Genomic DNA, 16,659 nt, shown 5'->3' with positions numbered 1-16,659 from the left:
CATCATCACCAGCAACGTTTGTACTTTTCTAGGCTTCTAACAATGAGTAGCAAATAGTATCTGACTTTCATTATTGGTAGCAATGCAAGATCTCCCTGAACCCGCTAGTGATTCGTTCCCATTTTGAAAGAGGGGAATGGGGAGTGGATTCATGGAAGTTCAGAGGAAAAACCTCAGCATTTGTTAGGGCCAGGTGTTGCATTCTGTCTGTCAAGGGCCTGAGAGTCTCCTCAGTCAGACTGAGACTTCTTCCTTCCCATACAGAGTTGGGCATCTTACTAGAGTTTTACTATTTATTCACCCCATTTTCTGCACAGGGCTTTTGCATTTGATAAAGCTTCCAAACGCTGCCATTGGTTTTCCTTTACTGCCCTAGAAAATGGAGTGAGGAGCAGGGAAGACAACACATTTGACCTGTATGAAAAGAAAGGTAAGTTGCTTTTTCGTTAGCCATGACATTATAGACAAGAAATCCTGCCTGAGTGAGCGAGTTAGTATAATGTCTCATTGGCTATTGTGAACCCCCCTCCCTTTATAGAAGTTCTAATACAGGGAAGGGGAACCATTTTCATTCCAAGGGTCAGATGGGGAACTGAAAAGAACAGTTCCAGGAAAAAAGTCAAGTAAAACTCCTTGTTTAGCTGCAGGATTAAATTAATGAAACTAAACAGAACATTTTCTTATGTCCCAACAAAGGTTTTAAAGAGTGAATAAATATAGATAAGGCCAAGGACTTGTAAGTGGCCAATGATTTGATGTTGTTTACTTTGAACAGCAGGCTCATTCTCTGAACTATTTTGACTCTCATCTCTTTGCCATTTGGCAGTGGGGGGGGGGTGCTATTTGAGAAACAGAAGCTCAGAGCCCCCCTTGGAGCACAGAATTAGTTGCACAGTTCTTTGGATACTGGCCCAAACATTTAACAAATTATTGTATGGAATTTTAGATTTTTAAAAATTGTACTGTACTAGTCATGAACAATTGGCACAAAGCAAGATGACTTTACCTTTATTATGTGTGAGTATAAAAGTACACTTGCTAAATTTCTATGCATTTTTATTCACTAATAAAATGTGAGGTCTTCCATTTATCTGCTTTGTTTTATGATTCATCTCCCACAGACTATGTTAGAAATTGTATCATTGGTAAAGGAGCAAATTATAAGGGAACCATATCAGTCACAAAAAGTGGCATTCGGTGTCAGGCATGGAATTCCACAATACCTCATGAACACAGGTAAGATTGATGAGATCACAAGAGCCCAGTCTTACATAACTTTCTCCTGCCAATTTCCTTTCCTTTCATTGATAATAGAATCATAAAATTGTGGAATTGGAAGGGACCCCAAGGGTTATCTAGTCCTACCCCCTGCAATGCAGGAATCCCAAGGAAGAAGAGTCCACCAGCTTCCAAAGGAGACTATTCCACTGTCAAACAGCTCTTCCCATCAGAAAGTTTTTCCTGTTGTTAGTCGGAATCTCCTTTCTTGTAACTTGAATCCATTGGTTTAAGTCCTCCCCTCTGGAGAAGGAGAAAACAAGCTTGCTCCATCTGTCATGTGACAGCCTTTGAGATATTGAAAGATGACTGTCATGTGAACAACTGGGCAGTTGACAGCAAAAGCACCTGCAGATCTAAGACTGCTGATGAGCTCTGTAGGGTGTACATATTGGGAAACACAAGTTTGTTGCATTATCATTTTAGTTTTAAGGTGTACACTAGAATGACTTCCATATATACATCAGAAAAGCTGAAGTGGTTCTTGAAAAGTGCTGTATGTTGAGACAGCAGTGCTGGATGGAGGACGGGGCAGGATGGGGGCACTCAAAGCAGACGAAGTGCTTAATTTTCATTAATGATAAATGAAAACTGTGAGAATCTTGAATTTTCTCTCCAAATGTTGAGGTTAATCCATAATTTATTACACTGGGATGGCTAGATTTGTGCTTTTGGATGTATGATATTCCAACATATTGTAAGGAGAGAAAACGGAAGTTAAATTGTACTAAATCTGGAATAATTCTATTTGGAGATCATTCACTGAAATATAAACAGATAATGTAAAATAGATCAGGATCATAGATTAATGTTCTTGGGCATTTTCCGGGAAGAATACGTATCCTGGGAAATGCATAAAGAATCAAGTATTGCAAAAGCCAGATAAGAGAAGTCTTTTGAAATTCTTTCACATAAACAGTGGTTTCATGATCATTCCAGCTTTAAAATATTCATGGCTAAAGTTGGGAGCCCAGTTTGCACGTAACACAAAGTCAAAAGATGGCTTAGTGTGAATGAGCTCAGAAAAGAGATTGAGGCTGCTTTGAGGATGAGGAAGGAGTGGAGTGGCCTTATTAGCCCTGGTTTTCTTCTCCATGAGTGGTTACCTCCCCTTGACTGCCACCCCCCTTTCCTTGGGAAAGTCTCTTCTTGTGTCTCTTCTAGGTAGTGGTGGTGAAATCCACATCCACTCATGGCAGGAACACAATTTTACCTCTGCATTGTGCTGAGTGTCTTGTCTGAACCTGGGTTCATGGTTTAGCAGATGTTTCCCTATTTTGGATTTCATTGTATATGCAAAATATTTTTTTATATAGGATTCTTAAGGCAGAAAAATTCTGTCCAGTAGATTTTGTTATAAATTTCTGTAATAAAAAGGTTCTGTAGAGTAGATTTCATTGCCATTTTCTGCAAAAAATAAAAAATAAAAAATAAAAAAATCTGGGAATTGTCTAGTTAGTACAATAGTGTTGATGAGCACCACGGTGATCAACTTCAAGCTACTTTTTAGAAGTGTTCTTCCCCTAGAATTGCTCTTTTTGCTTATTTGTTGTGTTTAGATAAAGGTGGGACCCAGTGCACACTTACCTGTGACCTCTACATAATTACCTTTGGTATGTGCACAAGTGCAGGCAAACAACGCTCAATATGTAGACACTGTCAGCACATTTAAGTTTGGGAGCACATTTTTCAGGCAGCACTGAGGCTCCTTTTGCTGCCTGCCAAAGTGATGCTTCATGGTGAGCCCTGCCTGCTTGTGACATTCTTTTATGCTTCCAAGTCATGTGCCCATGTAGCACTGGCAAACAAGAACTGGCCCTTGTGTCCCAGCAGAACTTTGGAAAGCTAGTAGACAGGATTGGATCTCATCCTCCAAAACTGTAACAAGAATTTTTTTGTTGTTCTATATGTAAGGCTGTATGATAACATATTTAGGGCAATCTGGATTGAATGTTTCTGGCTTGCATTTAATGCTTATCTTTCCCAAGCTTAGGACTTTCTGATGAAAGAGGTGGGGGAGGAAATTTCCATAATACTGCAAAACACAAGGGCATACCATTGTTAAACACACACATGGAATGTAATTCTCCGTCAGAAAAGCTTCCCTGAAGCTGTCCTTAGCAAAGAGGTTATGAAAGATTGATAGCATGGAAGAGGAAATAAGGAAAAATAGGGACTACATGAGAAAGGCACCTCTTCTCTTTACTCCAGAAAAAAGAGATGTTTCTAGCATATGAGCTGCATATGATAGGTCAAAACCAGGTCTTTGAAGTGAGCCTGGAAATGAACTGGTAACCTGTTCAGCCAAGGCAGAACTGGTGTTATATGTTCATACTGTCCTATTCTAGCCAACAATTGCCGTTAAATGTCCTCAGGTGTATAATATAAATTAATACCATACCTGGCCAGGATGATAAGCATATGTAAAGTAGTAGACTCGGGTGTAAAATTAGGGAGTCTAATTAATAATTGCAGAGGAAGATATTATTTGGCACCGGCAAAACCAACTGGTGCAGTTCTAGCTCTTTGCTGCTGTTTGCCTGACTACATTTTTGTTCTCTGCTGCTTTACTGTATAGTTTTCAAGTATTATTTTTAACTCGTGCCGGAAAGTCAGCCGGCAGTTAACATTTATTAAATAAATAAATAGGAGTCAGATAAACTAATGATTAAGGTTCGTGACAAAGTTTGCATGCTCTTATACTGTAATGATTGTCATTTTAAAACTAGCTTTTTGCCTTCGAGCTATCGAGGTAAAGATCTACGTGAAAACTACTGCCGCAATCCCCGGGGAGAGGAAGGCGGTCCCTGGTGCTTTACAAGCAGCCCAACGAAGCGTCATGAACCCTGTGACATTCCCCTCTGCTCGGAAGGTAACACCCAGAAGGTCAACCATTAGTTGATTTCAGTTTTGTGCAGAAGCAGAATTAACTTTACAAATATGACACATCACAGATTTCTGTCTTTTGAGTGCAACTCAGATTCTGATAATTGTTAGAGAACATTTTCTTGACGCTTAAGATTCAAACTTTGTGACAACCTAGGCTGCCTTTTGGAAACTCTTCAAAGTCCTTGGAGGTTTTGGCAACAGAGAAACCTCCATTCTTACTTCACATTTCACATTAGGCAAAAATTGATGAAAAGCATAATTAATTTGATAGAAGACCATGTGAATCTAACAGGAGGCTGCTATTTGTTGACATATGCTTTTATCTGCAGTATTGGAATGAGGTGTTGAGCTCAAGTCACTATCCTAGAAAAGAGTCACTTTTCTGTACTTTCAGTTGAATGCCTGACGTGCCATGGCGAAAGCTATAGAGGCCCCATGGACCACACAGAAACTGGCAAGGAATGTCAACGCTGGGACCTTCAGAGACCACACAGGCACCCATTTCGTCCAGAGAAGTAAAAATGCTCTTCATTTATTTTAAGGAAGTACAGATTGTGAATGGAACCTGTCTGTCTTTTTGAGACAGGACTGCTGCCGGTGGGCTATTGGAATCATTGCCATGCACACCTTTTTCCGTCATGAATTGGATTTCAACCCTTCATTCATGCATTTAATTAGTAACTAGAATGATGTTTGTCTTGTCCTTCCAATGAGTTGCCAGGGTAGCTTAAAAAGAAGGAAACAAAAAATGCAGAGCGCAGAGAAAGGAGAAATAGCAGAATCTAAAGATGGCATGAAAACCTTCAGCAGAGAAGAAACTAACTGAAATGAAAGGGCGTGAGAAAATAAGAATGCCTCAGAATGGCATCAGAATGATAACAATGTATGCGTAAAGTGAGTCTCTCTGAGGATAGTATTTCGTAACTGGAGCACCACCACTAAAAAGGCCCAGATGATGGGAACACCTAAGAAGGGTTGTTGTGAAAGGTCTTATAGGATGTGAATCTAGGCAATCCTATAGGTCTGCTGCCCCCAAGCTATGAAGCCTTTAAAGGTCAAAACCAGCACTTTGAATGGAAAGCCAGCACTTTTATTTAGGCCCAGAAAAAAGTTTTATCTGGGTATGTGAATCCTCTATAGCAGACATAGTTTTTCATTGCTTGCTTTTGAAAAGTAGACTGTAGGAATATTGCTACCTGCAACTTGAGTAGATGTTGGAGCTATCACCCAATCCATGAGCGTTCATGTGTCAAGCCCAAACCAATGTCAGTGGTGTTCCATTCATTTGAATGTTAATTGTTTAACATAAACCCTATACAATCTATGATGTATTGAATCATGTACAATCCTCATTAATTTTAATGAACTTTGGACTACAACCATAGATAGCATTGGAAATTGTTAAACTTCGTATTGATTGAGTAGTAGAAGTAACTCACTTTTATGTTTGCTCATAAAAGCTTCTAATTAAAAGCATGAGGTAATCTTAATAGCATAACTAGGGTTTAATGAACGAGAGAGTGAAAGAAGAGAGACCATGTACACACAGGTACAGATATCTCTAAAAAACCCCAACCAACTTTAAATAGCTTGTTATCAAAGTGACTTAAATAATTGAAAATATTTATGAGCTTAATCTTTACTGTTCTACATAAATCTCTACCAGAATACTTAACCTTTAAGCTTCTCAGATTTTTGATCCTTTGCCTATTAAAGCTATAAATGTTTTGTTTTGCTAATATTTGATAGTGATCTAATATTTATCTTCCATCCCCCCACCCCACAGACAAAAAAACATTGGCTGAAGGCAATGTTCATTGCTGTGAGTTTTGGTTTTGGACAGTTACTTAAGTTGTTGCAGTGTTTACTTCATGCCAAAAATGTGAATCTGAGCCAGTGCAAGGACACTGCAGACTAAAAAGGTTTTGTTTTTACAGGCTATTATCCAAGCATACAGTGTGATCTGTACTTTAGAGTCCTCCAGAAGGAGCTGATGGAGTAATTTAGGCCATGTAGAATGGTCTGGGTGGTATCTACACTGTAGATGTAAACTAGTTTAATAGTTATTCTTTCTCTTCAGTAAACACTTGGAACAGTAGATCTGTGAGGGGGACTTAGAATCCTTAATGGAAAAAAGACTAATAATAATAATACTAATAATAATAATAATAATAATAGGTGAATAATATTCTGTTAAAGCCATGGCAGATAAATTGGTATACATCAAACTTTAATTTGCAGTGTAGATATGTCCTATGGTGTAGGATATATATTTGCATTGATATGAATTGCCTAAGTTAACTTAATTCTTTGCCTTTGAACGTTGAGGTCACACCCACACCATACATTTAAAGCGCTATTATTCCACTTTCACAGACGTGGAGAATCCTGGGAGTTGTAGCTCTGTGAAGTCAGCATCCTTAGCAAAGTATAGTTGCCAGGATCTTCTATGGCTGTTAAAGTGGTAAAGTAGTGCTTAAATACAGTATATGGAGAGGAGTTGACTTATCTAGTAAAGGTAAAGGGACCCCTGACCATTGGGTCTAGTCGTGACCGACTCTGAGGTTGCGGCGCTCATCTCGCTTTATTGGCCGAGGGAGCCGGCGTAGAGCTTCCAGGTCATGTGGCCAGCATGACTAAGCCGCTTCTGGCGAACCAGAGCAGCACACGGAAACACTGTTTACCTTCCCGCTGGAGCAGTACCTATTTATCTACTTGCACTTTGACGTGCTTTCGAACTGCTAGGTGGCCAGGAGCAGGGACTGAGCAATGGGAGCTCACCCCGTCGCAGGGATTCGAACCGCCGACCTTCTGATCGGCAAGTCCTAGGCTCTGTGGTTCAACCCACAGCGCCACCTGCGTCCCTGTTGACTTATCTACAGGCTACTTAATTCTGCTGTCTTTTAACTGGAGTCCAGTAGATAGGATTTCATAAACTGTAGCTCACGTTGGAATTGACTTTTAATCATAACAATTACTTTTAACCAGCTTGCATATACGAACATTGTTCTTGCTTCCATTGCAATGAGCTGTGTGATCATACAGCTGGAAATAAGGGAACTAGTATTCGGTTCCATGTCCTCCTTCCATAGACATTCTTTGTGACCTTGGAATGATCATTAACTCATTTTGCGCTCCACTTGCATAACAAGTGATATTTTTTTCCACTGTAATCTACTTGGAAACCAGTTGCTAACAGTACTGGAACACTTGTTCATTAACTACAGGAACAGTGGCCTGCAACCGGCTCCACATTTTATCTCATGCCTGATTCCTGAATCAGGCAGAAATTGTTTGCTAAGTGTAGGTGATGGTGTAAATAACATGTCTTAATGGAAATGCATGATGTGATGTATTTACATGGCGGGCTTTCGATACTGCTGCTGTGCGCCACTGTGAAAAGTCCTACTTCTTTACCACTGTCATTAGCAGCTACCGTAGATTCCAGCGTACAGTGGTGCCCCGCAAGACGAAAGCCTCGCAAGACGGAAAACTCGCTAGACAAAAGAGTTTTCCATTTTGGAGGTGCTTCGCAAAACAAATTTCCTATGGGCTTGCTTCGCAAGACGACAATGTCTTGCGAGTTCCTGCGGGGTTTTTTCCCCTCCCCCCCTTTTTCTAAGCCGCTAAGCCGCTTATCAGCTGATCCGATCAGCAGATAAGCCGCTAAAAGCCACTAAAAGCCGCTAATAGCGCTAATCTGCTAATCCTTCAATGGGCTTGCTTCGCTTCGCAAAACGAAAAAACCGCTAGACGAAGAGAATTACAGAACAGATTCTTTTCGTCTTGCGAGGCACCACTGTATTAGGCGACTGGGCGTATTAGACGACCCCCCAAATTAGCAGCTGCAATAATACGCTGGGCAGCTCCGTGCCGGGAGAAAGCCTCCTGGCGTGGAGCTGAGCCCACCGCCCGCTGCTTCGGAGCCACCACAGCAGCAGCGGTGGCGGGCTCCGCTCCGCCCCACCCATACCCGGCGTATAAGGTGACCCCTGATTTTTTAACCTCTTTTCCGGGGTTAAAAAGTCACTTTATACGCCGGAATCTACTGTAACTTGATCTGAGTTGCAGAGGTCCCCCATTTTTAGCTGATTATGAAAATTTGTATATCACATTGGATCACAGCAGTTCTCAGCCTGTGGGTCCCCAGATGTTGTTGGACTACAACTCCCATCATCCCTGAGCTCTGGCCTTGCTAGCTAGGGGTGATGGGAGTTGTAGTTCAATAACATCTGGGGACCCACAGGTTGAGAAAGGCTGGATTAGGCTCAGTTCTCTTGATTTTTGTAAGAGTTTGAAATGTTATGCTGTTTTTGTGATGTTTGAATTTTATTTTATATGTGGCTTGTAAACCACTTTGGGACAGATTTTTCTTGAAAAGCAGCATATATATTTATTAAATTAATAAACAGGTGGCCACAAGGAAGTGTGCAACATGATAATATCACATAACACATTTCCCTTGAGACAGGAGAGAGGAAGGACACTTGGCCTGGGACAGCCTTGAGTGTTTGTTCTTTGTGATAGTCCTAAATTCGGGGTCCTGTCCATGATGTTTTTTTATCAGGTGATAACCTAGCAGTTTGGAAGCAGATCAAAGTGCAAGTAGATAAATAGGTACCGCTTTGGCGGGAAGGTCAACGGCCTTTCCGTGTGCTGCTTTGGTTTCGCCAGAAGCAGCTTAGTCATGCTGGCCACATGACCCAGAAAAACTGTCTGTGGACAAATGTCGGCTCCCTCAGACAGTAAAGCGAGATGAGCGCAGCAACCCCAGAGTCGTTCGCGACTAGACTTAACTGTCAGGGGTCCTTTACCTTTAGGTTATGGGGATCTAAGCTTCTCATTCCTTCAGGTATACAGGGTTGAGATTGTTTAGGGTTTTAAAGGTCAGCACCAACATTTGAATTGTGCTTGAAATGTGCTGGGAGCCAATGTAGGTTTTTCAGGACCAGTATTATGTGGTCCCAGTGGCTGCTCCCAGGCACCTGTCTAGCTTCCGCATTCTGGATTAGTTGGGTATTAGTTACCCAAACCCTCTGATGGTCTCTCCCAGCAGCTTCATATAGATGTTGAAAAACATGGGGGAGAGGACAGAGCCCTGAGGTACCACACAAGTGAGTGCACAGGGGCCTGAACACTCATCCCCCCCCCCACTTTCTGGAGATGGACCAGGAGGAAGGAGCCAAACCACTGCATAACAGTGCCCCCAGCTCCCAACCCACCTAGACGGTCCAGAAGGATGCCATGGTCAAGTGATGAGAAGACTAATAGGGGAGCTTCATTGCTATACTACACACCCAAAAGATTGGATATTATGTTGGCATATTGATTTTATCAGACTGAGAGCAAAATTCACAGGGAAAGATTTGGAAGGCAGGCCTTTGAGAGCATTGCAGCCCTTGGAAAATGTCTCTGTCAGCCCACCTGGCTTGTGCATTGCAGGTGGGAACTCCAAGTGCATTGATGGAGTCACCAGGATTGAAGACCTACATGAGTGTATGTAACACCCAGTCAGACCTGAGGACTCTCATTCAGACAGCACACTGCTGCTTGTATTGATACAAATTTCTGTACAGTACTAGCAAAAGGAAGCTGAAACTGGGAGGTGAATCAACAGCAGAGGAGCAGAAAAGAAGCCAGTTACTGCACATTGGGTCTTGATAGTGGTGATGGGAGTTGAAGAGTTTTCTAAAGCAATAAACCACAGGCTTCCTACATTTCTCTACCTTCATTCTGCAACTGATAAATTTAAAGAGTAGAATTTAGCATAGTTCTGCCTGCTCCCTGCTGACTAGAAAGGCTGTGCTAACAGCCAGCAGGTCTGGAGAAATCAGGCTTAGAAGTAATTGTGCTTTTTAACAGTATTGGGGAACCCCAAACCACCCGCTTGAGTGTGTGTTGTGGGAAGACACAGTATAGCAGCAGATCAGCCACATGTCATTGTTTTGTAGCTCTAGGCCACTACAACTTAATTGTAAACAATTGACATACAGCACAGGATCCTATAGAGTTGCTATAAATAGCAAAATGCCAATATGATGAAATTAGGGACCCCTTTTTTTAAAAAAAAATAAAAACTCTGCAAAGTAATGAGTTGCATAAGATTCTGTTGTCCTTCTGGAATATCTTTTGCATAAGCTCTTATTAAAACAACAAAAACAAAAGCCAACAGGAACTTGAGTATGTGAAACTGGGAGGGAGACTGCAACTGCCTATTTGAAATCTCAGGGTTTCCTCTGACCTTTGGCCCCCAGCCCACCAAAAACATACCCAGTCCTAACTCTTGCTATGGCATTGCCATTACTTTGAATATAACTTCCTTATTTCAGTTACAGATAGGTAGCCGTGTTGGTCTGCCATAGTCAAAATAAAAAAAATTCCTTCCAGTAGCACCTTAAAGACCAACTAAGTTAGTTCTTGGTATGAGCTTTCGTGTGCATGCACACTTCAGAAGAAAGCTCATACCAAGAACTAACTTAGTTGGTCTTTAAGGTGCTACTGGAAGGAATTTTTTTTATTTTCCTTATTTCAGCTCTGGGTATGTCTTAGTTGGATACAACCTAGATTCATTTCTGCAGATATTTGGCGTTATAGTGGTAGAGGTTTCATCAGTACATGGTATTCTTTGATTGACCAAGACCAATGTTTTTAGTTCTGTCTGCAATTCTTCTCTGAAATGGCAACTCCAGGGAATGTAAACAAAAGCACATGCTGTGTAGTCTAATAAAATAATTCACGTAGATGATAAAGCAATTGCCTTTAAATGTTTCCCCTGGAGGTCCAGAGCTTGGGATATGCAGCTTGGCTTTGATTAACAGCAGACGTTTTAAATTTCAGTCACTAAATGGAAGTGTCAATTATACTTGCATTACTAACTTATTACAGTGGCCACCTAAATAGCAGGTTAAGTTGTAAAGTAAGGCGGAAGCATGAAATTAATGACCCATTAAAGCTGAGAAATGCCTGGGAAGAGTCTTTCTATCTATTGTTAATCACAATTGCCTGGAATCCAGAAATAACGAGCACTGATGGAGAGCGTTAAATGTAATTCGAGAGAGAGAGAGAGAGAGAGAGAGAGAGGGAGAGAGAGAGGGAGAGAGAAAGAAGAGAAGAACTTTTACTACCTTTTAGAAAGCTGCTACTCTGTTACAGCTAGACCTTGTCTAGATTTACTCAGAGGCTGAGTCCAAGTATCAAGTAAGTTTCAAAATAAATTTTGATGATATGCAAAGTAGCAGAGTAGCTTACAGCTAGGAAGCTAAATAACTCTTCCAGGTGATTGATAGCTTCTTTGTAAAGACTATACAATATCCAGACTTTTAATATTCAAAAGAACTTTACTTTCATAAACATAAAGGTTTTTACGTTATTATACATACCATGTATAATAAATGTAATGTAAACAATTATTTCTAAAAGAATAAGCAAATGCTATTCATTCAAGAAACTGACAGTTGTCTCAATTCCCCCCTTCACTTCTTTCAGTAATTCCAGGACAAAGGGTATGGAAATAATTAAAAGGAGGAAAAAATATTGACAAGATAAAGGAGGGCAGAGGAAAACTGGATTTTTCCTCCTTGCAGTGCTGGAAATGAGGGCATGGCCTCAGAATAAGCAGACTTCTAAAAATAGAGCTATCATTAGCAGAAAGTTTATTGAAAATAGCTTCCAGTTTGAACCCAGGACTGTTGAACCCATTTCCTTAATGAGTCTGGCATGCCAGGAAGTGTTTATATTGTCCACATTTAATTGGGCCATTTGAAGATAGGGAGTAAAGGTATTGTGTCAAGCCAGACACTAATGGGAGGTTGCCCAATTAGCAGAGTGACCCTGTTGGATGCCCCGCAGCATATCAAAACTGTTCTCCTCCAGATATTACAGCTGCTGACTGCTTTTTGATGGCAACTCCTCCTCCCACATCTGTAGGTATTTGGCACCCCACATGTTAGGATTCCTCTTTGCCCTAACTGCCTCAGAACCCTATCAGGCTGGAGGTCATTTGGGCTGCATCTTGTGTGCCTGTGTAGCGTTGCCAGGCTGACTCGGTTGACGTGCTTGTCGGTGTGCTTTGCAGATATCCTGACAAAGGCCTTGATGATAATTACTGCCGCAATCCAGATAATAAGCCGAGGCCGTGGTGCTACACTCTTGACCCAAACACCCCCTGGGAGTTTTGCACAATTAAAACGTGTGGTGAGTTTAATGCAAATGTTTATTGTGACTTTCCCCTTTCCTTAATCTAGGCTAATAACCTATCTGAGATTGTCTCTTCAGTGCTTGGCAACCCTGTTATATTTTCTGTAGGCTTCAGTCCTGTTGCTTATAACAAGGATCCCCTGCATGGTTTGGTCGTTCCCCTGTTCTCTTGCCTAATATGCTCCCCCCAGCCCTCTTTGTACCTTTCCTGTGTAAAAGACTCCTCATGCAATTTCTGGGGCGTGGGTGCTACATTTCTGGCCTTGCCCTCAGATCACACAGGCTCCATCAATCCCTCTCCACATGCATAAATTTCACTGGAAGCTGCAGGCCTAATAATACAATTAGTCTTGAAAGCAGATTTTAAGGGTAACAGCTCAGAATTTATGAGACAGACTTTGCCTGGGCACAAGCAAAGGTGCATGTACAGATGGGACCTAGAAAATGCCCAAGCACCCTCTGAAGCATTGTACTGAAGGCTGTAGTGGTAGACAATATCTATCTTCCCTCTAAGCACACTCTGAAGCTCCTGTTGCCCCAGAGTTCTTGAAAATCCAGTTTAAAAACAACTATATTAGATCAATGCTGCTGCAGGTCTCCTGAGGTCAGAGTTCTTATTGGTGTGGGGAAAGATAAGAGATCCGCTTCAGCATCCATCTAGCAAATCCTTTATCTTTCCCTGCAATCCACTTAAGCAATGCAATATGTATGAGACCTTGCTATTTAAGGTAACAAATAATATCTCAGAAGCGATTGTCTAGCAGTTTTTACTTTTATGTTAGCAATTAGCATACTAAACAGTGCTGAAAAATCTCTCCTGAGAATACAAACATCTGGTGCATTTATTGCCATCTGGACTTCATGCTACCTGAATGTTTGACGTCCAAACTAAACTGATCAAAGACCCGATCTTGCTTAGACTTGGCATGTTCCAAACATTTTGAGGCTGCTCCTCTCTTCTGTGAGCTTGAAAATGCTAAAGAGCATTTTACCTTTTCTTGGAGTGGTAATCTACTTGCTCATGAATCTCATATAGGAAAACCAGTTTTCTAGTATTATAAATAAATAGTTTGAACGACAGGTTTAGGTTTATTAAATTTATATATTGCTGCCCACAACAAAAATTTCCAAAGTGATTTAAAATGAGAGTAAAAATACAATAACACAAACAGATAAACACAGTGAGGATAAAAACATCCAATCACTGGTGCTGCCTGAATGCCTGGGGAAACAAAAATGTCTTCTTGGTGCTGGAACGTTAACAAAGTTGACACCAGGCGGGCTTCCCCGGGGAGATGACCTGCATGCTTGGGGCTTCTCAGACTTCCTTTGTCCTGTTTTACCTTGGGTGCAGGTGTGGACTCGTTCGCCAGAGTGCAGAAATAGTGTAGAGAGATATGCACAGTGCTTTTCCCCCCTTAAAAAATGTTCAGGGGTGCTCTCATTTTCTTACTCATATTGAAATACTGCCCCTCAATGAGGCCAAACTTAGATTCACAAAATGTTTAGGGGTATGCATACATCTGCGTACCCACAGAAAAAAGCACTGGAAATGCAAGATAGGAATCATGTACAACCAGTAGAAGATCTTTGCCATTTTAAAATATACTGATTTACCTGTGGAATCCTAAGAATCTTAAGGGGAATTATTCTGTCTTTTCTGTTCCTGCATGAATTTGCAATTCACAAGCTGTAGGTAACAGGGCATTTTTTTACAAGTGGCTCACTTCAGGAAATGACTCTGAACCACTTTGTCAGGAAATGACTCTGAACCAATGTGATCATAAAAAAGAATGCAATGGAAATGTACAACTGCTGCACAAGAAAATATTGATGCCCCAGTAGGAGTTTGAATGTCCTTGAATTGCATTATTGCAGTTTCCTTAAGGAGTAGTTTGATATTTTTCTCTGCAGTAACGTTTGGTTTTTCTGATGTATTCATTCTATGTTACAGCTCCTTCCTAACATTCCTACAAAAGTACACAATATGTGATGTAACTAATCACTTTGCTGCAAAAACATCACAGATTGTCATACACTTCTGTTAAAGGCAAATTTGCTTTTGCAAATGGTATACTCTCAGTGATGACCATTAGTATTCTAGAGGAGTCAGGAATAAATAATGTTAGAGAATCCATTAGCTTAGTGGTACAGCACATGCTTTGCACTCACTTCCCATGTTTTACTTTGCATGAATAAGGTTCAAATTCAATCCCTTATATCTCTAATTATGTTCCTGATGCGGCCTCAGTTCCATAAACATTTCCAATTATCACAAATTTGTAAGTAGTAAAAATAAGCCTTGTGCCTGCCTGCCTGAGTGACTCATTTGAGGAGCTACCATTTTCCAAAATTCTGTTTAAAACAGTCCACGCCAGACTGAGTGCAGCTTGCAGAGACATCTGCAAAAGGTCTTGAGACAGAGAAACTTGTTGGCTTTCCAAACATATTACTCTAGGGAGAATTTGATATCAGATTTACAGAAGCACAGCCACTCTTTAAAGTGCACAAATGTTAGCTTAATAAAGCCATTAGAATATTAGATGTAGGAATGTATTCATTTTAAAAATCAGATACTTTTGCATTAATCCATAAATGTGCGTGATCTACATAGAACAAATCTAGGATGCCAAAACACTGATTTGTGTGTTTAATTTTCCATGCGCAAATACTCTTTTGACTGAAGTGGAACCAGGGATTTAAATAGCTAGATGGGTTTATAATAGATTTCGTCTTGTACATGTTTATATGACTGGGGTTACAACAACAAAAGATGCCTCTTGAAGAATTACCTTTGTATTTACCAGCAGGCTTTACATTTAAAAACTAATCTATATCCCAGGTTAGACAGTAGACCCTAATTGTGCAAGCAGATGTGAACCCACAAAATCTTATTGACTTTATAAAGTTTGAGCTATGGGTAATTCAGGCCAGGGTGCATAAACACAGGGTCTTTACAAGGATTCCTAGTAGTCTGCTCTTTGGGAAGCCTGCTGTTGCACAGGCACAGGGAGGGAAAGGCACTGTGAATTGCATTCTGGGAAACTGCAATCTAGCAGGCAGAAACCTGGTGTTTAGTGGTGTTCCTGCTTATGTCCAAATAGAAGTACAGTGGTACCTTGGTTTAAGAACATCTTCATTTATAAACCACTTGGATTAAGAACGCTGCAAACACGGAAGTAGGTGTTTTGGTTTGTGAACTTTGCCTTGGAATAAGAACATGTTTTGCTTCCTGTTGAGTGTGTTCCATTTGTAAATTGAGTCCCCACTGCTGTGGGAAAGCATGCCTTGGTTTAAGAACGCTTTGGTTTAAGAACAGACTTCTGGAACGGATTAAGTTCGTAAACCAAGGTACCACTGTATTAATAGGAAAAACCTTGGAAATGAAATCCATTACTGTGTTGCAGAACAAAATCTTAAAACAGTCACAGAATCACAGCAAATAAAAGTCTTTCTCATGCAAAGCAATCCGACATTTGAACTGATGGCATTTAGTTCTTTGGAATTCAGTGCTAGCCTAATGTGGAAATAGCTATTAGCTAACATTCATAATGCTTGAGGAATTTAATTTCTGTGAAGTCCTGTGTGGACTAACCTCCATCTAAATTCACACTTCTCCAAGTTGTAGTTATCCAGCCAAGTAATGTATACAAAAATGGTTGTGCATATAAATGCATGTATTAGTGAAAATAGCTTACACAGGTGCGTTATATTGGGGGAGATTGCCTTGCTGATTTTTCATATTGGAAGAAAATTGTACTAAAATGTTACTGAGTTTTCATGGAGACTTTCTTTTTAAAAAATCACAAATTGATGAGGAAAGGTGGAGAAGTGAACTTAAGATCTGAAAAACAAGAAATGTGCAATATTTTCCCATCCCTATTCAGAGTAAGTCTCACAATGTTCAGTTGGACTTGTTGTTTAGTTGTTTAGTCGTGTACGACTCATCGTGACCCCCTGGACCAGAGCACACCGGGCACTCCTATCTTCCACTGCCTCCAGCAGTTTAGTCAAACTCATGCTGGTAGCTTCGAGAACACTATCCAACCATCTCGTCCTCTGCCGTCCCCTTCTCCTTGTGCCCTCAATCTTTCCCAACATCAAGGTCTTTTCCAGGGAGTCTTCTCTTCTCATGAGGTGGCCAGAGCATTGGAGCCTCAGCTTCAGGATCTGTCCTTCCAGTGAGCACTCAGGCCTGATTTCCTTAATAATTGATAGGTTTGATCTTCTTGTAGTCCATGGCACTCTCAAGAGTCTCCTCCAGCACCATAATTCAAAAGCATCAATTCTTTGGTC

General features: G+C 40.8%; 1 protein-coding gene across 6 annotated transcripts in view; it reads left to right on the top strand.

The window, feature by feature from the left end:
- Positions 1-16,659, top strand: part of HGF (hepatocyte growth factor) — a 58,700-nt gene that overhangs the window by 17,330 nt on the left and 24,711 nt on the right. For 5 of the 6 annotated variants that reach the window (XM_083464062.1, XM_083464061.1, XM_083464066.1 and 2 more), the window contains exons 3-7: positions 318-430; positions 1,122-1,236; positions 4,008-4,150; positions 4,562-4,682; positions 12,242-12,360. In XM_083464062.1, the coding sequence (XP_083320188.1) occupies positions 318-430; positions 1,122-1,236; positions 4,008-4,150; positions 4,562-4,682; positions 12,242-12,360 (611 nt within the window). The remainder of the gene's footprint in view (positions 1-317; positions 431-1,121; positions 1,237-4,007; positions 4,151-4,561; positions 4,683-12,241; positions 12,361-16,659) is intronic. The other variant, XM_083464065.1, reaches the window with a different exon arrangement.

This window comes from Podarcis liolepis (assembly GCF_965112155.1).
Source record: "Podarcis liolepis genome assembly, chromosome: 10".
NCBI classification, from domain to species: Eukaryota; Metazoa; Chordata; class Lepidosauria; order Squamata; family Lacertidae; genus Podarcis; species Podarcis liolepis.
Note: the sequence above shows the minus strand (reverse complement) of the source record. Positions and strands in the feature narration are given on the sequence as shown.